The following is a 22,500-nucleotide window of genomic DNA, read 5'->3' as shown; positions in this document are numbered from 1 at the left end:
AAGATCTCTGAATCGTTCATTCAGAGATTTGACGAAGAAATCTGACCATCAAGTTGGTGGGCGGCCACGAGGTCTTCTGATGTCCCATGGAATCCAGTCGGTAACAGCTCTAGTCCAGCAGTCATCTCTGAATCGCATTACATGACCGGCCCGTCTGATTTTTGATGCCTTGGCAAATGAGGCAGCATCCCTGATTTTTGACTGTCGATGGAGGTCAGAACTCCGGATTCCTTCTCTCACTTGAGTGAGACATGATATTCCCAGCATAGCTCTTTCGATTCCTCTCTGGGATACCCTAATAGCATTCTCATCCTGTTTGCGTAGGGCCCAGGTCTCTGAGGCATATGTTAGTGCAGGAAGAACAGTAGAATCGAAAAGATGTGCCCGGAGTCGGAGGTTCTTCGTTCTCTTAACCACCTCTTCGACGCTCTTGAATGCATTCCACACTGCTCTCTTCCTCCTGCGCAGTTCTGGCACCAATTCGTTCCTCATGTTGATTTCTCGACCCAGGTATACATAGCTGCTGCATTCGGAGATGTTCATTCCATTGAGAGCAAATGGAGCTTCAGGGACCAGTTCGTTTTTCATGAACATCATCTTGTTGAGATTCAGCTGCAATCCGACCTTTCCACACTCGTGGTCGAAGTTAGTCAGCATCTGTGTCACTTGGCTAATGTTTGGTGCTATGAGAACGATGTCATCAGCGAAGTGGAGGTGGTGTAATAGATGACCATCTATCCTCACTCCCATTCCTTCCCATTCCAGTCGTCGCATGATGTTCTCAAGGGCGGCACTGAAGAGCTTTGGTGAAATGGTATCACCCTGCCACACCCCACTCTTTACATCAATGATCACTTCCTTGTAGAATGGTGAGATCCTGGTGGTGAATCCACATTACAGCTCATGGAGGATTTTGATATACTGAGTTTGAATGCCCTGTTTGGCCAGGGCTTCAATGACTGCCTCAGTCTCAACAGAATTGAAGGCCTTCTTTAAGTCTATGAACGTTAGACAGAGCAGCATCTTGAACTCTCTTGAAACATCAATGAGTTTGGTCACTGTGTGGATATGGTCTATCGTGTTGAATCCCCTTTGGAACCTGGCTTGCTCGCATGGTTGTCCTTCGTCTAGTGTTCTGCCTATTCTATTCAGGATGACACGAGTGAACAACTTGTAGACGACAGAATGTCTACAAGTTCTGCCAAAACGAAGAAAGACTAAAATGACTGTACTTTCAACGCACGGACACTGGCATCAGAAGCATCGATCGAGGACCTGATGGTGCAAGCACAGAAGATCAAGTACGACATCATTGGTCTGACTGAAATGAGGAGACATCAATCACATCACGCCATTTTCGACACTGGAGAAGAATTGTTCCTCGGAATATGTGACAACAGAGGCATTGGTGGCGTTGGTGTCCTTGTCAACATGAACTTGGCCATGAGCATCTGATTTATTTGAATACCTAACAACCCGAATTGGATGATTAGGCTTAAATAGATGTGACTCACTGCCTGCAGTTTCTATCTTCATCGTCTACGCACCAACTTCCAACTACGATGAAGAAGAAATTGAGAGGTTCTACACGGAACTGGAGAAGTTCTATAAAGAAGACCACACCTTCTACAAGATCATTGTTGGTGATTTTAATGCCAAGATAGGTCTGAGAAGGTCGCCCAAAGAACTCCACATTGAGACACATGGCCTAGAATGGAACGATCAGGGTGAGATACTGTCTAAATTCATCATGTCTACCAAGACCATCCATGATAACTCACAGTTCCAGAAGGCCGAATCTAAACGCTGGACATGGGAGTCTCCCCGTGGACAGTTCCACAATGAAATTGACCACATCATATTCATTCAAAGGTTTTGCCTGACTGAGGTCGCTGTTGTCCTAAAATTCCAAACGGGATCAGACCACCGTCTCCTTCGTGCGATATTCTACTTCACAGAGCAGGGAGAAAAGTCTGAAAAATTTAAGTTTAAGAAGACAACTCCCAGAATGACCACCAACTGGGAGCTCTTTAGCACTATTGCAGCAACGTGGGAAGATGCTGTCCTTGACAACATCAACAAGGAGTACGATCGACTGGTTCAGCACCTCCATGTCTGTGCGAAGAATGCCAAGAGTGAGAAAGCCACAAACGCCTGTCTTCGGAAACTCTCGAGTTCATTCATCAACGTAGTTTGGCAGGAGCCTCAGGCAACCACAAGCTAACGTCCGAGCTCACAAAGCTGTGCAGAGATGCAAACACTTATATACATGTTAAAAATAAATATCTATAGTTAAAAGGAAAATCCTAAAGTTCAACTTTTGTCCATATATATGTATATATGAATATATATGCATATATATGTAGCACTGTAGCACTGTTGTCCCATTATTCATCAAGTTGCTTGAGCAGGCACCAGTAAATTCTTCATTGTGAGACTTGTCGTTACTGTTTTTGGCATATCCAATAAGCCACGGGTAGCTTGCCAGGCTCTGCCATGCGTGTGGGATACTCTTGGTAGATTGCCAGGCTTCCCAAGAGGGGCAGAGGAATCGAACCTAGGTCAGCTGCATGCAAGGCTAATGCCCTACCTGCTGTGCTATTGCTCCAGTCCATGCACATATATATAAGAAAAATTGGAGAAAGGAACGAAGCAAGTGAGGAGTGATTTTTAAAGTGTTGCATTAACAAAATGAATATAACTCCTTTTATGTCCTGAGAAGTTGCCACAGAAGAAGGCCAGCGGAACACAAAGGACAAGGATGTGAGAAGAGGTGAGTCTGCATCATGAGACACATCACATACACAGAAGTAACAAGAAAAGTACGGAAACTCAGTCCTGTTGTTCCACAGGAATGAAAAGTCAGACCTATTCTGGGCTGAAATAGACTCTCCCTGCTGTGAATTTACATTCCTGAAGTCAAGAGAACATTTTCATTATCATTCTGGCAAAGTTAAAAGACTTATAATCTACAGTGTTGAAGAAGGTACATACTATACTTAGGCTTGCAGGGAGGAAGAGCACAAGAATTTCATAGTGGTTGTCTAAATTTAAAATGTGTGTTGCTTCTAATCCAGAAACTTAATTCTACAAATTTATCTAGCAGAAATATGTGCACATGCATACAAAACAGTTTGAAAAAAATATACCCAATGCACCATTATAGAAATGAGAAGGCACCTAAATAATTCACCACATCAAGAATGGAAGTCAGAGAGATAATCCATATTATGGTACTGAAGACAATAACTGAAAGATAGTATGTATGTGTGTATATTTATAACTATTTGTATATATCTATTTATTTATCTATCTATATATGTATGTGTGTGTTGTTTCATTTATTAAGAGTAAAATGGGGTGGGTGAAAAAATATTGGTACATATTTACAAAACATCTAGCTACTTGCACTGAAATATGAGTAAGTGGGTGGGATAGGTAGATAAATACACTGAAGGAAGGTGGGTGAATAAATGGATGCATGGATGGAGGGAGGCAAGGAAGAGGTATAAAGGAGGTGGTAGGGAATGGAGTGCAGGAAGAAGAATAAAAGACAAAGTCAAACATGTATTCAACGCTGTCAATATGGATTAGACATTTAGTTGGGATTAAGGGGATAAGGTTAGTACACTTCTGCTTAAATTTTTTATGTATTATTATTTGAACTTTTTATAATACACATACACTATTTTGCAACTAAAACCAATAGTTAGGAGGTTGGAAAGATACTACAGGAGTTAAGGATGTTTGCTTTGTATATGGCTGACCTTGATTCAATGCTGTTTACTGCACAGTCCCCACAGTAGAGCCAGGAGTAGCTCCAAGCATCCCTGAGGATGACTCCAAACTACTGCCCAACAACAACAACAAACCAATAGCTGTTTTTTTTAACTGATGGAATAGCATGTGTCTTTCCTTCAAGCTGAACAAATACTTCATTCATAGTATTAATCTAAACTTCAGAGATGAAGATTAATAACAAATCTAGCCCTCCCTGAGCAAACCTTTGCTCATTCCTTTGTCCAAGTATTTCAGTTCTCAAAAATTAGAACCAATAATACGTAACTTTTCAACAACTCATAAAATATAGACAACACAGACTATGTACACAAAAACCCTTGCATGATTCCGAAGCATATCAGCCACCTCCTATTTCTAGACCAGTGACTCTAAACGTTCCCCTGAATCAGAATCATCTGGAATACTTGTGAAAACATAGACTGATGGGCCCTGCACCCAGAGTTTCTGACTCAGGAGACCTGGAAATTCCCCAGAATCTACACTGCTAAACAAATCTGTTGGCACTGTGTCAAGAAATTGCTGAACAAACCTGCTGGTGCTTGAAAAGCAATACTATAAGTAGAAAATACTATTTGTCACATGTAAGCCAAATTTGATGAGAAAACCAACTGAGTCACACCTTAAGCACCTCTCTACCCACATGAAGGCGTCCCATTCCTTCCAGAGGGGAAGTTTTCAACCAGGTTCGGCCACAGAGGAATGGATTTTAAGGCTGCAGACCCAAGAACACAAGAAATCCACAATGTCAGGCCCCAGGCCCTTAAGAGAAGACAACTCACCTTCCGAGAAGATGATGTAGTCGTTGCACTCTTCAGAGCTACAGGAACACATGAAGAAAGTCTCACCAGACCTCTTTTTCTCCTTCATTATACACTTTGGAGAATCCGCATCGTCAAGAACAAATCCATGATAGGTGAGCTTGGGGTCATGGCAAACCGTCTCGAGGGTTATGTTTTCATCATTTTTTCTCCTAGGGTACAGAGGTGTGTAGGAAGGAGAGATGAAATGAATGGATAAATGAAACTTCTTGACAGAAAACGGATGTGAACTCTTATTTTCTTCTAGTTTTGACTGGGCAGGTGGGCTAGGCTCTTTTGTACTCCCTTTATTTCCACTCTCTCCTTTGTTTATTCTCTGGACCCACTGACTGATTACATGCATGAGGTCTTTCCTTGGGAATAATCCTGTGGGAGAATGATATTCATTAAATCTTAATTAAGTTATGAAAGCGGAGGACATGGGAAAACAGAAGGCTTCTATGGTTTCAGGACTATCTTACAAAGCACACATTGCAACCCCAGTTTATCTGGCAGAATCAGGGTCATGTCTAGAAAAACTGTTCTCAAAAAGCAGGCCTGGGAAAGTTCCTCTTTTGAGCCTGTGCTGGGCCCCAGGGTACTGCGTGAGGGTATATTCCATGTCAGCAGCTGGCTGCACTATGAAAAGGAAGGAACTCCCTAAATTAAGAATTGCAATTTGCTAAATAACAGAAAGGAATTAAAAAGGGGGGGGCAGGGAGGGATCATAGCACCTGGCAAAGAATTGCAAGGTGTTTTGCATTTCCATCTCAATGAAATATTTTATGGTATCATAAACTAATTAGTGCTATACTTACTGTACCTTTGTATGTCATATCTGGAAAATAACTCAGTTAAGGGCTCAGACCTTACATGGCATTTTTCATGGGCCCCCAGAAATGCTCAGTTAGCTCTATGTAAATATCATATTTTAAAATGACATGATTAATGCTCATTATTATAATTGCTAAAGCCAAAATAAAATTCTCATATTCTTGGAAAAGTGCTTGATTCACTGCCAGTTTCCCTCTGCACCCTGCATAAACTTGACCAACTGCAAGAATGTTCAACACTGAGGTTAGTCTGATTTGCCTTCTCTGTCTCTAACCTCATCAGATGCATAACACTTGTATCGACCAGCAATCCCTATGGTGAGAAGCCTACTGGGATATTAAATATCATGGCTGGTCCAGTCAATTTTGTAGGAGTAATTTTTCCTGGCAAAGATTCTGAGCGCAATTCTGAGTTTAACCAGATACATCCAGGTGTGTTCCAAGATGCTCTTTCAGTCTTATCCACTACGCCCCCCTCTACAACACCTGTAAGTTCCATACTCGGAACAAATAAAATGAGAGGCAGGTTGTAAGTAAAAAGCAGCTTTCAGGAAAAGGTGTGCAGCAGGAAAAGAGCAGGTCCTATCCATAAGGAAAGAGCAACTCTGACTCATCCTACTGCTTAGTACTTCCACAAAGGACACTGAATGACCAAATATATATCAGTGAAGGAGTGCATCAAAGTGCAGTCATGGCGGTGAAGGCAGGCCAGCCCAAGTGGGGGTGGAGCTGGGAATAATGTCATCCCTGCAGCCCAGAATGAACTCCAGGAAGCAGGTTCTGAGCACCTGGGGTAAAGAACTCGGAGGTACTGAGACTAACCCTTCGGCAATCACAAGAGGAGTTCCCACAGCCCTCTTCACTTACATAGGAAGTGAAGGGAGCTCAGAGAGAATTAAGTGAAATGGCATGATGCCACACAGAACAATGAGGCATAGAGGTGTCTAATACTTTTCAGGAATTCTGATCAAACACCACTATTCAAAAGTCCTTCTTTAGCTTCACTAGTACTTATTTTTATTATGAAGTACTTTATTTTATTATGAAGTACTTTATTTTATTATGAAGACCTTATTTTTATTCACTGAAAGAAATTAAAAGATTTTTGTCTTGATGAAGGCAAAAGTGAAAATAGAGACCAGGGTTGCTTTTACAGCAGCTATTCTAGCAAGAAACATGTGCCCCAAATAATGAAAGGAGTACTACTGTGTTCCTTCCTCAGGAGATTTCTGCTGGTTGTGGAGGCATCATATCTTTCCTGCTTTTATTAGATGATGGTGTATGTAGAATAACATGATGGTATGTAGGGTTTTCTGTGTTATTTGGTATGATTTATTAGGATGCTGAAGGGTCTGAGAACACAGAATATTTTTTTCATGTAAATTAAAGATAGTAATTGCTTCTTCATGTTACCTCATTTTTGGCTTAGGAAAGCTTTTGTACAAGATTTTACTTTTGGATACAGGAAAACCTGCATTAAAATTTTACCTTCCTTGGGCTCTTCAGTGAGTTTTATCAAACTTTCAAAGAAGACATTCTACATTTACTCCTCATGCTCCTCTAAAATATTGAAGAAAAGGAATACTTTCTAACAGTTTCTATGAATCAAGCATTATACTAATACTCAAAACAGATAGAAATAATACTAGAAAAGAAAATTTCATTTAAGAAGTTCCTTTTGGGGATGGAGCGAAAGCATAGCGGGTAGGGCGTTTGCCTTGCACACGGTTGAACCAGGTTCAATTCCCAGCTTCCCATATGGTCCCCTGAGCACTGCCAGGAGTAACTCCTGAGTGCATGAGTCAGGAGTAACCCCTGAGTATTGCTGGGTGAGACCCAAAAAGCAAAAAAAAAAAAATGTTCCTTTCATGTCTTCTCCTATTTTTTGATAGGGTATGATGGTTTCTCTCTCTCTCTCTCTCTCTCTCTCTCTCTCTCTCTCTCTCTCTGTCTCTCCCTCTCTCTCTCTTTGGTAAAGTTCTACCATTGCTTCATATATCTCAGATAGTAAGCCTTTATCAGATGAGAAACTGGCAAAAAACTTCTCTAAGTTTGTGGCTGTCTTTGTATTCTGGTAATCATTTCCTTTGAGGTATGAAAGTTTCTTAGTTTAATTTAGTCCCTTTTGTTTATCTCTGCTTCTACTTGCTTGGTCAAAAAGCATATGTAAACATGTTCTATATCCAAGGTATTTATAGCACTCACAAAGAGAAAACAACAAACCCTATCAACAAATAGAGAGATGAAATGAAGACCTTTCTTTCTGAAGATGAAAGGATGGCCACTAGATTCATGAAAAAGTATTCATCATCACTTATCATTAGAAAACTTAATATCAAGATGACAATGATATATCATCTCACACCAGTAAGAATGGCACATATCGAAGAAACTCATCAGCAAGCATGTAGTGATAATGTTGCTCCATTCACGGCTTGTGGGAACATTGCTTGCTTCAACTTTTATAGAAAACAGCATGGAGGTTTCTCAAAAAAGTAAAAATAGAGCCACCATATAACCCTGCAATTCCACTACTTTGTATCCACTCAAAGAACACAAAAATATTTATTCAAAAGGACATTTGCACACCACGATTCATTGCAGCACATAGCTAAGATATGGAATCAACCTAGGTGCCCAACCACAGATCAGTGGATAATCAAAGTATGCTATACAATGTAACTGCAAGAAACGATGAATTAATTCAATTCACTTGAATTTGAGTGGAACTGGAGATTATGATGTTAAGTGAAATAAATCCAGAAGAAAAAAAGAAACCAAGTACCAAATTACTTCACTTTTTTGTGGTATACAGAATAACAAGAGGAAGAAATACATGCTTTCACTGGGGAATATCAAGATTACCCTTAGCAGAAATGTAAAGGGCAGGGAAGAAAGAAACTTATGGTGGTAAGAAGAGACAAATGATGGGAAACAAGGAAAGGGGTCAGGAACATCAAACACATCAGTGGTATGTAAGTGTGGTAAAGTATATACATGTACATTTATGATATATAGATATACCTATATAATCAAAGAGACAACAATAATGCAAATATAAGATCGATCTACATTAACTTCACTTAAAAAGGTACCTGCCAAGGAAGCAGACTGGGAAATGGAAGGGAATTAAGGGATACTGGCCAGAGAAGTTATCACTGATGGCGGGATTGATGCTGAAAAACTGTATCTCTGAAACTCAACTATGAATGACTGTGTAAATTACAAAGACTCAATAGTTCATAAAAAGCAATCTACCATTCCTGAACCTCAAACTATAGGAAGTGTTTGCTAAACATCAACCAGAAAACGAGAGCACCTCTCTTTTTGTCCCCATAAGTGTGTGTATGTGCGTGAGTATGCAGAGTGTGGAATTTGATGTTTGTTAATAAAGACAAACTGAACCTTCCATGCTTCCAGGAAAAAGCATGGAATCTCTTGCATTTAAAGTTTCAAGGAATGGGGTGCAGCAGAGAAGCTATAAGCCACACAGCACAGCTGCAGTAGCCACGGGACAGCTCCTGCTTTCTACTTCCTGTTGGCCTGGAGAACTAACATCACAAAGAGGAAATGAATCATACTACTTCAGTCTGGTTAAAGACCTTCTCCGCTTCCTCCATTCACTCTTGCAAGAGTGCTCTTCTTGGTAAGCAGAACTAACTTTGTAGAACATCTTTGCATACAGCCGGGCACAAGAAGAAAACAGGAAAATAGAGTTGACCCTTAAACAGTGTGGAGACTAGGAGCAAATGGGGCCTTGGGCAATTTTAACATCTGCAGATAACTTTCCACTCCCTTAAATTTAACTGTAGCAATCCCTTGGTATCTGAAGGGGAGATCAGTTTCAGCATCTCCCTCATCCTTATCCCATGCACAGACACACAGATGCAAAAAAAAGACGGAGCTGATCCTTTGGAAAATGTATAGCTAAGATGGCCCACAGGGATGCCTGTGGCAGAATCCTCGGGTATTTGTATCCCTGCATTAACCAGGCAAGAGAGGTGGGCTACCCAGGAAGAAGGGCCATAAATGAACAAAGCTTCTCTGATCAACAGAGGAGGTTTTCTGGGAGGACTCGGGTAAATTCTCAGAAGCCAGTATCACAGAGCTGAGAGGGTCAGTCCAGAGTGGGTCTGGGGAGAGGGTTATGGCATCTACACTCTCCATTGCAGTCAATTTCTATCATGCACAGCGGGTAGGCTTTTGCCTTACACGCAGCTGACCTGGGTTCAATATCTCCATCCCTCTTGGAGAGCCTGGCAAGCTACCGAGAGTATACCGCTCACACAGAAGAGCCTGGCAAGCTACCCGTGGCGTATTTGATGTACCAAAAACAGTAACAACAAGTCTCACAATGGAGATGTTACTGGTGCCCACTTGGGCGAATGGATGAAAAATGGTACGACAGTGCTACAGTGCTACAGTAATGAACAGTTACTACATTCATTCTTTAGAACTGGAGTGCAGAAGGAATGAACAGTAGCTTCTGCCCCACATGTTCTCCTATGTCCTGTAATCAGCAAAGAGTGTATTTTCTTGAGAGAGTTGATTCATAATCAATAACTCAGACTTGTACTTAGAGGTCAGGGGCAGATATGATTAAAAGAGCCTGTTTCTATGAAATAAGCTCTTGTACCCCTGGTAGAAATTCTTTTATGATGTCACCAGAAAAAAATGGAGGAAGCCTTCAGATTGTCCAGTCTGGTGTCTTCATCTGCCCTGCACTGCACTTTCACACAGCTTCAGCCTCTCCTGAGCTTTACTTTTGCTGAGAAGGAAATCTGTTCCATGCTTTGGAAACACACAATTATGAAAATGTTTACACTTACACTAAGCAAGGGTCTTCCCCTTCTAAATTGCATAGAGCTTCCTTTTGTCCTTCAGAGTTATGCAAGCAAATTTATTCTATTTTTCACCAGAGGGTCCTTCAAATGTCTCTGAAGAGAGTCTGTATTCTCTCTTTATGGATGAACCCCATTTTACTGCCTCAATTACTCCTCAGGTGATATGCTTCATATACTTCTAACCACAACTATCCTTTCTCACTGAACGAATTTCTACCAGAATCCTCTTCCCGATATTGTTGTTCAGCTATCGGTATGAAGGAAGCTGGAAGGTTCAACAGGCAGTTATAGGAGACCTTTGCTGCTACTATTTTATTTACTCCTTAAGAAACTAGTTCATATTCCAGTGTGTACAGAAATTTGTAAGGTATTCATATCTATCATCAACTTTATATGTGGAAAAAATCTCAAAAGACTCACAGACCTCAGAAAGAGAAAGGTGCTTGTTTGTTTACATTCTTATTTGTAAAGAGGTCAAGAGACATAGATAACCTAAAAAAAATCTGTTAATTCAAAATGTCATAAATGGGTCTGAAATATATACATTATATATATATAGATATAGATATAGATATAGATATAGATGTTAGTTAATGTGGGTTTTTGAGGCTGTGTGCATCTGAGTATCTGTGAGTGTGTATGAGAGTTTATGTATGAGAAAGACACACTAATGTGTATATGTGTTTGTGTACGCATGTGCGTAAGAAAGGTGGGTTCTAATTAAGAAAGCAAAAAAGGAATTTCATCTGAAAAACAGATGACTCGATCCAAGGGAAAGATGTAGTGGCTGGCCCAGTGAAGTTGTGAATGGCATGGCCAGAACTTCTAACTAGGAAATGAAATGTTTTCCTGGTTCCTGGAGTAGCTTCCCTTATTTTCAAAAGTATTTTTCTCTTCTGACAGCCCACTTTTCATTTCTTTCCCTTCTAAAAAACAGGTCTGGCATTGCCTCAGAAGAACAAAGATTCTGTAGTCACTACAGAGTAACACTGAGGGGTGCAGATTCAGTTAAAGGACCAGTTAAGAGGGAAATCCTTCTCATTGATAAGATTTATTTTAAGTATCATAAAACAAGCACACAAAAATTCTTGTGTGTGCACCAAATAAATACACAGTCCCTGGAAAACTACTTTTAATAACTGAAAGACAGGGCCCGGTATGTGTCTCAGCAACAGAGTGCCTGCTTTATAAGCATGTGTCCCTGGGTTTGATCTCTGGTACTGCAAAGGCTAGGGCTGATATTTGAAAGAGAGGTGGTAAAGGATAGAGAATGAGTGTCTACTTTTAAGAAATGGAGACACACTGACACTATGTACGAGCAGCACAGATTGCCCATAAAAGGGGGAAAGGCAAGAATTCTTAAAGCACGACCTTACCAGACAGCCACACAGACTTCTTGTGCGTTCTCGCAGATGGCCGTAATGCTGCAGTTGCTCATGCAAGATTTCTGGTTGTCACACGTCGATGATCTCACATCACAGAATTTACACAACTGTGAAAACTTCATTGCACTATTGCTGTCCGTAGCCATCATGTCATTGTTAACTAAAAAAGAAGAGGAAGATGCAGGAAATGATTATTTAAGCAGCCAATAAATTCCTGATGATCTTACACAATTTCAAATAAACCTGAAGTCCTTAGAATGAATACCAAGAAAGGGGAAAGAATGCTTTCACATCAGATTCCAGTTTCCTTCCCAGAGACCGTTTGTAATCAAGGCCATTGTAGAGTGGTGGGTGTGGTGGGGGCAGTTGGAGGAATCTCTTGCCTTTGTCAGTGACTATCACGAGGCACTCTCTCTCTACAAAAAGCCTCTGCAGCGGCTGAAGCACACACGTAGGATAACATTGGGTTTGTCCTTTCAGCCTTGCCGCAGGGAACTTAGTTGACCTTAAAGCAATGTCCTTTCTGTATGGACACAGGAAGAGATATATTAAACTTAAAGTTTGGTTCTTCCTGAGGACATCTCACTGTATATTCCAGACGGCAGTCCTCAGGTCAGATTAGTCTTCCTAACCCCAGCAGGGTCCTAGTCTTGTCGTTACTTTTGGATCCTGACAGCATTCGTCTATGACCATGCTCTCATCTTATAGTTGAGTGTTGTGGCACTTTGGCCTGGCCCATTTTGATGCCAGGGTAGCTCACAGCTTGCCCTGGGTCCATTCAGGGCCTCGTCAGGACCCTGCTTTTGGGGTGCTGGGAACTAAAGGCAACTGAGTTGAGAAAGCAGATGCCCAGGAGTAAACATTATTAGAGTCAATCAATTCCCAAGTTACAAAGCATAATATTAACTGTCTTCCTGTGTCCATACAGAAAGGACATTGCTGTGAGGTAAACTAAGCTCCCTGCGGCAAGGCTGAAAGGACAAACCTAGTGTGATCCTGCACACACACTGGACTGGCCTGTTCCACAGCCGCAGGTGGTGGTGGCACAGTGGAAAGTACCCTGAAGGAAATGACAGTTTGGTCAAGTGAATAGATGAGGAAAGACCAGGTTAGGGTAACCCAAAATAGAGAGAAGCAAAGAGGATGTGGGAACTAAATCTAGAAGTCACACCCAGATCAGTAGAGAGCTTGCAAAGAACAAAGTTCTAAAGTGTGAGTTAAATGGGCCACCTCTGGGGAGAACGTGGAGGTAAAAGCAGGATTTTCTTGACCTACACCCTGTAGAGTTGTCAAAGGTCTTCTCTGTAAAGAGTTCTCTTCACTCTGACTTCTCTCCAGTGCCCTGAGAGAAATCAGCTGACAAACCAGTGTTGGCTAGGGTGTCTCTGAGACAGAATCCAAAACACTGAGGAGATGCTGAAATCCTGCAGGTGAGGCCAAGTCATGCAACCCCTTCAGAGTGTCTCCCTGTCACTTTATCCCTCAACCTCATCACCACCGCCAGCAACTCAGGACTCATCACTCCTTAGGAGAAACAGGCTTTTCCAAGTGGAAGACAAGTTCTTCCCTGCCTTAGGCCTGGCTCTTGGTATTCTTCTAGAAAACAGCTCTGGAGCTAGTCTACAGCAATCCCCTATAGAAGGATTTTCTTTCTAGCTCAAACTCCCTCAAATCACTTCCTCATTCATAACTTCACTGTCAAAATAAAAATTCCATGGGTTCTTCTAAGCCTATTTGCATTTCATGTCACCTATGCTAAGGACAGTGCCTGCCACATAAAAAGTGTCTGAAAATATTTACTGAGAGGATGTTTGGTCACAAAACAGAAGAAGCACAAGATATTACATTTGGTCCTTCATACCAAATTGGAAAGGATACAGAATGTGTTTGCAGATAAAGCAAGTGTCACGATTAATATACATTCATATTCATCCATGATTTGTTGACAGCTCTTTGCAGCATATATTTTATAGGCTGAGAGGGGATACAAGATCTCCCTCAATGATTTCTTCAATGAGCTCCATTTATACTGGCAATAGCATAAACAAAGGCATGAGTCTAGAGTCAAGTGAAGCCTGGAAATGCTGGAAATGTATTAAAAGATAATTACCTCTATGCTCGACTAAGAAAGCTGAAGCACCTCGACACATGCAGCCTGGACCTAGTAGTTGGCCTTTAGGAAGACGGGGCGCACAGATCTCCATTGCAAAAACATGAGGCAAGTCTGTTCATCCTCTATCTGTGGAAAGTCTGCTCCTTTCTAACATCAAAGGTTCCTGCCTCTCTCCCTCTCTTCAGATTTTTAGGTTTCTGTTCACTGCCCCTGCCACGTAACCCTCTTTGTTGCTTGGTACATAACACCTGCTTCCTGGGTCTCTAAAAATACAAACATATATAAATGTAAGATAGACTTTCTTGTGGCGACTTTAAATATAGAAGAAAAAACCCATTCATCCCTCTCAGGCCTCAAGTCCTACTTCAGGAAGGGTATTTTTAGATACCGAACTATATTTGAAATTCTCAATGTCTCCCAGACCAAGAGCTCTATGCTTTGGCTAAAAATACAGCCCAAAATGGTCTCTGAAATTTGTTTTCAATCTGAGACTCACATAACAACAAATACATATATTTTTTTCTACAATGGTTAGATTTAGATTCACTTGTGAATCTAAATGCAACTCTTTATATTTCTCTGAAAGACACAGTTTGTTGTGAAAAAAAAAAGGTGTAGCTTATTTGATCCAAAATTATTATTATTATGGTTGTTGGTATTTTTGATATATACATGTTTTAGGTAAACACCTATTTGTCTCTTGGAGAGCTTTATTGTTTTATATTTATTTATTTTTAGAACTTTTAGAACCGTAACTAGCAGTACTCCAGGCATACTTCTGGCTCTGTGTTCAGCACCACCTTGCTAGTAGTGCTTTAGGACTATATGCAATACCAAAATTGAAGACAAGCTGATTACAAGAAGGGTGAGCTCCTTGAACTACATAGTACTTCTCTAGCCCTAGAAACTTTACTGTTGTTAAATATAAAAATCAATCCTCCGTGAATTGGAACTCGGGTTTCCAGCATTTCAGGATTTCAGGTTATACCAACGGCTAACAACTCTCGGGTCACAATGAAATAAATCACCTAGGATACTTTTAAACAATAACACAGTGAAAAATCAGCCCCATGAAAAAGGAGAAGAGGATATAAACAAATACTTTATCAAATAACGCATCTGCACAGCCAGGAATCACATAAAAATGCTCTTCATTATTACCAGGAAAAATATAAGTCAAAACAATAATGAGATATCACTTTATACCAAAAAGAATAACATATATCATGAAGACCAAAATGGCCAGTGTTGGCAGGAATGCAAAGGAAAAGGACACGTCATTCATTGTTGGTGGGACTATTGTCTGGTTCAGGCACATGGAAAACGGCATGGTGACAACTCAAAAATAAAAAATAGAAATCCTAGATACCTAGTGATCTCAACTATTGGCATCTATTCCTAAGAACACAAAAAAGTTCATCTCAAAAGAATAAATGCACAGCTATGCTAATTGTAAGTACTATCTATAATAGCCAAGATCTGAAGACCATCCAAATGTGCATTGGCAGATGAATAGATAATACAAAAGGTCATGGTACAGATATACAGTGTAATATACTACATACCTAAAAATAGAGATGAAACCTTGTTTTTGTTACAACTCGATGGAGGTAGAGGGGATTATATTAAGTGAAATTAGTCAGAGGGAAAAGAACAAGTACATAATACATGTGGTATATAAAGAAACAAAGCAAGGGAATAATAATATCTAATGATAACAACCCCTCAACCCCTAGGCCTTTGAACACAAATCAGATGTTACCAAGTTAGGTTTGGGTGGTGTATATTCGTAATGTGTTGGGGGGTTGGGGAGAGAGGTGGAGGGTCTTAGGCATTCTAGTAGTGATGGAAGAGGGGTGGTAATTTTGCAATTAGTAACATAAACACTGTTGCAACCATGCTACTTCAACTACAAACTAAAAACTTTAATAAAAGAGAATTATGCTAATTTTAAATTAAAATACAATTAACTCAATGTTTCAAAAAACAGTATTATGAAATCCTGGGTCCCACTTCCAGATATGCTCATTTAATTATTTTGGAGGATGGTGTGGGCATCGGGATTTTTAGAAGCTGCCCAGATGACTCTAGTGGGCAACCAGGGTGAAATCTCTGACCCACCAAAGTTGCAAAGTAGAACAGTACTGAAATATCAATGGTGAATATCACAAGACAGATCCCCTCTTGCCATACACACCCACCCAGCCCCCCCCACACACACCCATCCACCTACCCCTCCCCACACACACACGGGGCGCACACCAACTGAAGTGGAGGGGAGCCCCTCACTAAAACCTGGGAGATATTTCCTTGTGCCAAGCATGAGCCTAAACCTTCGTGATTAGCACTTCCACACCTTGGAGGGGCAGGACTTCTTTTCTGGGCTGGCAAATCCTTTTCTAACAAAAGTTAAGAAGTGTGAGGAAAGTGACAGGAGGAGAGTGATCTGAGAGACAGGCACACTGATGAGAAGCATGCTGGAAGCTGCCTTGGCAGCTGCAGATGTGTTGACAAGGATAAGTAGCTTAGATCTGATGCCTGCAAAGCACAATCAACAGGGAAGCAACAGAAAAGGGACCAGCAAGAATCAAGCAAGGAGGCAGGGAAGGAGGCAGGGACCAGCAAAAATCAAACAAGAAGGCAGGGAAGGAGGGAGGGAGGGAGAGAGAGAAAGGAAGAGAGAGAGACAGAGAGACAGAGACAGAATAAAGAATGGCCAACTAGGGTCCAGCTCAAGGACATCATTCTTACACCTACCTCTTCTTCTATTGTCCATAAAGGTGACAGTCTACAGCCTACTATGGTTTTACACTTATTCCAGAAAAGTAAGTCAGTGCATGGGCTCCCATGGATAGTGCCTAGAGGCCTGCATGGGTCAGTGGATACAGTCCTACTTTGGAGGCCCAGAAAAAGCAAACCTCTCTAGCAAATTCTGGGAAATCAAGGCAAACAGACAAAGTTACTCCATACCTGGACACTTAGGTATATGAGGTTAGGGAAACGCACACAAAGGGAACTCATAATAGGAAGTAACTACTGTGTGCTAGCTAAAGTACATACAGGATTTAATAGGAGTCCCCAGCAAGGAAGCCTCATTATTCCCGTTATTGCAGTAAAACTTACTATCACTTAGGGAAACAGATTTTAGCTTCATCCATTTGTTCTTGTTTTCCCCCAAGACTTCGCACAGGATAGATTCACTACAATTCCCACCCACTCCCCAACCAGCCAGCCAACTGCCTTTGCCACTAACAGGCCTCCCACCTTAACCATTTTAGCCTGCAAAGGTATTTACAGACTTGCTTTAAGTCAGTTTTCTCCTTCGTGAGTGTGTATCTCTGTGGTGTACAGAAGCAGGTGTAGGAGCTTAACAGCAGCTTTCATTTTGCTGGGGGAAAGGGCTCACCGAATTTTGACAAAAAGCCTTAACTTCCTCTGAATGAGGAGGCAGATAGAGACACAGAAACTTTGGCTTCATTGCTTCAGAAAGTGGTTCCCTGATTGTTTGCAGGACATTAAGCATTATTTGGGCCAATCCCAGAGTCCTCAATGGTTATTGCTAACACACTAGGGAGCAGCACACTGATAATTAGAGTGGGGTGCAGGCCTAGTGGGGGCAATGGGTGGTGAAGGATACCACTGCCACACCATTGTATCTGTGCCTTGCAGGCTAGAGGAAAGAAGCTACTATCCTGACTTCATAAGACGAATCTAATACTTTGTGCTTAACACGGAAGGTGTGTCAAGTCAAGGAATGAGAAGCAAATGCATATTCAGAAAAAGCCAGAAAAGGATTGTACTCTAAACAATAACCCAACAAAAGGCACCGAATTAACCCTATAGCAAATCCTAATGAACTTTAAAATTCCCTTCGATTCTGACTGTTAAATTGCTCTCCTAAGGGTCTGTAATTAAGATGCTTTCACATGAAGGTGTTGTAGTAGGATGTGTATTGACGCTCTGTGAGCAAGATAGGAGCCTGAGGAAATTTTATAGCCATCGTGGGCAAACTGGTTATTGAAGAAGATTCTACAGAATGAAGTTCCAATCAAAATGTTTCTCCTCTAGAAAGTCACTCCCTAGGGGAAGAAAGTGATCATGGCAACTTATTTCAGCATCTGACAGTGTCCCGTGGCCCATTCTTTCACCGCTCTTCCAACTAGCCCATGATTCATCACTCAAGACCTTTAGTCTAGCTCAGACTGTCTTCCTCATTTTAGGGTACATTTTCCTTGAACCCGCTGCTGAGACACAGAAGTTCCTGATTTTGAGAAAATGAATTAAGTAACTGCTTGACTGTGTCTCAATCTGGAATGATGCTGTTGTCTTTGAAGGTGAGAGTTCACAGTCAAAGGTTCAGACTTATTCCAGAAAAATACACAAAGATTTCTGGATAGAAGTCATGGTTAATCTCTTTAAAATAGAATTGTCTACTAACTAAACTATTAGGTAAAGTCCCAAGATTTGACAAATCATCCTAAGAACATCATAAAAAAATGCATGCAGTGTGTCTTTCTATCCATTTCATATGTCTACTACTGTTTTGTAGCAAGCTGGGATTTTTGGGGAGAGGGGTTTAAGAATAAATTGATTCTACAAATGTCCATTAAGCTCTTATTTATATTCTATAGCAGAGTCTCTAAAATTGGTATAAATACACACATTTCAAATAATCCATGGCAACAGGTAGAGAGAACTCACCATGCTTCCGCGTATACTTTGCACATATTCAAAAACAAAGCCTCAAGAATGTATTTAACACAAAGGCCTGGATGATTGCCCTACGGCTGGAAGCCTGCCTTATGAGCTGGGACAGAAGGCAGCTGGAATAGAGATGAGATCACTAAGTCAATGATGGCTGGAGGAACTGCTCCGGATGGAAGATGCATGGTGAAAGTAGACTAAGGACCAAAAAATGATGGTCTCTTAGTATCTGTATTGCAAATTATACTGCCCCAAAGTAGAGAGAAAGTAAGAAGGAATGCATCTGCCACAGAGGCAGGGGGTGGGAAGGGGTGGGGGTGGTGGGAGGGATACTGGGAACATTAGTGGTCTAAAATGTGCACTGGTGGAGGGATGGGTGCTCGATCATTATATGAATGAAACTTAATTGTGAAAGTCTGTAACTGTATCTCACAGTGATTCAATTAAAAAATAAAAAATAAATAAACAAAAATGAAAATGAAAAAAGAATGTGTTTAACCTCTAATGGTGAATAGTGATTGACTTAAAGCATTGTTGGGTTTCCCTTTTCCCAGCATGGGAGGCCTATAGACTGAACATGATGGCCACATAATACCTCTATTATACCACAACACCCAAAAGGAGAGAGAGAGCAAAAGGGAATGCCCTGCCACAGAGGTGGGGTGGGGTGGAGGGTGGTGGGAGGGATGCTGTGATCACTGGTGGTGGAAAATGGGCACTGGTGGAGGGATGGGTACTCGATTATTTTATGACTGAAGCACAAGCATGAAAGTTTGTAAGTCTGCAACTGTACCTCACAGTAATTCACAAATAAAAGATTTTTAAAAATTTATTGTTGGGCTACCAAATATGAAGTTTATAGTCAACTAGAACTGTAGCGATAGCACAGCGGGTAGGGTTGCATGCAGTCGACCCAGGTTTGATTCCTCCGTCCTTCTCGGAGAGCTCGGCAAGCTACTGAGAGTATCCCACCTGCACGGCAGAGCCTGGCAAATTACCCATGGTGTATTATGTGCCCAAAACAGTAACAACAACTCTCATAATGGAGACATTACTGGTGCCCACTCGAGCAGATCAATGAGCAACAGGAAGAAGACACCTACAGTCTTCTGGCAGGTTGGAATTTTGGGCAGTAATCAATGCTACCGTCTTGAGGAATAATTTCTTCTAACTCCTTGCCTGAAGCTCATTCACACTAACAAGGGTAATTTTCTAGACTTAAAGTCATCAAAATGGACTCTCCTCAGTCACATGCACGAAGTCCCTCCCTTGCCAACACCTAGAACAGATGTTGCCAAACTTCCTTTTAAAGGTAGAAAATATTTCTAGATAATGCCAAGGCCACCAAATCATACTTTGAGAAGGAAGGCCAGAAAGAATCCAATACATGGCAAATTCTTCTCTTTCTCTGCTCACTTTGAAAGTACTAATATATATATATATATGTATATATATACATATATATACATATATACATATATATACACACACCTTGCTATCTTGCACATGCATTTCTCATCTTAAAATTCTTCCCATATGCTTTTCTCCTAAGCCTGGTCTCTTAAATGATTATAAGCCCTGAGGCTCTGATCAGCATATGGGCCCACAATTGAGTGACTTGGTCTGGAAAAGGTTTTTAATTCAGTTAGCATTTCTGAGACCATCTGGCAGACAGCAGTCAAAGTTGTGTGGCTGGCAACCAATGCCCCATGGTCCCTGAGACCAGGTGGCAAGAGTCTATTGGCTGTTCTCAATAGCCTCACACCCAGAATAAAATAAGTCGGACAAGCTAGAAGTAGTTATTTCATGACTCCCAGTAAAATAAAGACATCTGCAAGGGCATCAAATACCTAAGTCCATAGCTAAAAACACACCAACACATCTTATGGTTAAGTCAAAGACATTTTGGGACTACTTAGCTTCTCTGAAGAGTTAGTTGAACTTTTTAGCAAGACTTAACTTTTTATATTTGAACTGTATTGGCATGAAGGGGTTCTGGATTTCACATATGCAAGGCAAGTGTGTTATCACTTGAGCTTTGATCCCAGAACTAATGATTAGTATTCTAAGAGTGGGAGAGATGAGGATTTCTTTCACTACCACCTGGTTATAGATGCAGTACTGGGGAGACCACCACTTGGCAAAGTGGAAGACCAGAATGTAAACAGTACAGAAACAGGTGTCTTGGGCAAGGATGACTTACTCAATTCTTTTAAAAACTCTTGAAATGGCAGATAAATCACTTTCTTTTAAAACCTAGTAGAAAAGATAGTCTATGTTTATACATTGAAATTTGTTCAACAAATGATTTATTAAGGGTCTGTGATATCTCTACGTACCATGAAACTAAGATATTTTAAACAAAGAGTAGCTTTGTACCTGACCTTTGTGATGGATGTAGAAGATTGAGAGATAAAAATAGCAAATGTAACCTTCTTCCTTTTAAATGTAAGTATGAGATCAGCAAAGGAGAGGAACATAGTATAGCCTGCTTTCAAGGAGAAGCCTATTTCTGAAGTATGGGGGTTTTGAGAAAGTAGGAAAAGGACAGAAGTTACTCGGTTGAGAATATACTTACAACAGGAGAGGTGGAGCAGAATGGGGAATCCAGAGGTCAAGTCTCTGAAGAGAGAATGATGCAACATAAGCATCCACCATTTGACATATGCAAAGCATGCAAGACACTTGAATGTTCTAGTGAGTATGATGTTCATAGGATTGGCATAGCCAACACTATCCAGTGTAGATTAGAGATGATGTCCATAGCATTGATATGGCCAACACTAAATTTACAAAGGGACAGAGAGAGAGAGAGATAGATAGAGAGAGAGAGAGAGAGAGAGAGAGAGAGAGAGAGGAGGTAGCATAGAAAAAAACTCCCAGCAGCCGAGAGAGAATTCCAAACTTTGTCTACCTAAGTTCAGAACAGAAGCTTTCTTTTCTAAAGGTGAATTGAATGAAATCAATGCCTTGTTTATAAACTTAAAAATCAAGAACTGGCTAATCAGCCACTAAGGCCAGTAGGTTATCTATATAGAACTCTAGTCTAAATTCACTGCAACATAGATAGTATATATATATTTCTTTCTTTTTATGAAGTGTTCAACCAAATAAATTTATCATTGAGGGTTTGGGTTTCAGCAGCCTCTGTGACTCATGAGTTTCATAGTTTACTGTGGGTTACTTTAAGAAATAGCATTTGCGCAAATTTGTACTCAGCAAAAGAATAAATTAAGGGATAAAAAATATTTTAAGAGAACCAATCCAAACAAGTACTTTAAATTGAAAACATTACTGTGCCTTTTAACTATGAATTTTAATTTTGGGTTTATAAGAAAATTTTAAAGAAGTCATATGGAGAATAAAACAAGTTATAGTGGAATGGAAAAGTAATTGGCTATCCTAGTGACGAACATAAAATAACTGGAGTTTCAGTTGCATCCTTCCTTATTTAATACTCCACAGCCAAGTAACTCTGAATAACTTCCACACATGCACACTCTGTTTTCTTCCTTATCCCTAAATTTTCTGACTCTCTGAAAAATGAGGTGCAGTTTGAGCTCTTCCAACACTTGCTAAATTTGCCCCCTTTTTAAATTCTATGTCCCAGAATCAGATCACATATCAAAAAAAAAACAGACTCCAAACATTTAAAAATGATTTCTACAGATGGAAAGACCTTTATTATTGCCAAAGACTGCATTTTAGAATACTAGCACTTTTGCCATATTCAGAAGCTGAAAATCATTGAGGTCTCTTAATCACCTTCTTACACTGGAAAGAGGACTCTGGTAAATAAATGCTTCTGAATGCTGGGCATAGTAAGCATTCTGCAATAAATGTTGTGTCTATATGGGAACAATTTTAGTTGACTGCTGATAAAGCTAATTTTGGCAGTGCATGTATGTATCTGGGATATTTGAACTGTTGGGATTTTGCACTGTTGCACTGTCACCCCGTCGCTCATGGATTTGTTTGAGCAGGCACCAGTAGTATCTCTCATTGTAAGACTTATTGTTACTG

General features: G+C 40.6%; 1 protein-coding gene across 1 annotated transcript in view; it reads right to left on the bottom strand.

The window, feature by feature from the left end:
- The window catches only part of TGFBR2 (transforming growth factor beta receptor 2), a 102,858-nt gene that overhangs the window by 48,804 nt on the left and 31,554 nt on the right, over positions 1 to 22,500 (bottom strand). Inside the window, exons 2-3 of the mRNA XM_055136946.1 lie at positions 11,652 to 11,820; positions 4,581 to 4,771 (exon numbers count right to left, since the gene is read on the bottom strand). Coding sequence (XP_054992921.1) covers positions 4,581 to 4,771; positions 11,652 to 11,820 — 360 coding nt within the window. The remainder of the gene's footprint in view (positions 1 to 4,580; positions 4,772 to 11,651; positions 11,821 to 22,500) is intronic.

The sequence above is a fragment of the Sorex araneus genome, chromosome 4 (genome assembly GCF_027595985.1).
Source record: "Sorex araneus isolate mSorAra2 chromosome 4, mSorAra2.pri, whole genome shotgun sequence".
NCBI lineage: Eukaryota > Metazoa > Chordata > Mammalia > Eulipotyphla > Soricidae > Sorex > Sorex araneus.
The sequence above is the reverse complement of the archived record's forward strand: the minus strand, read 5'-3'. Positions and strand labels throughout refer to the sequence as shown.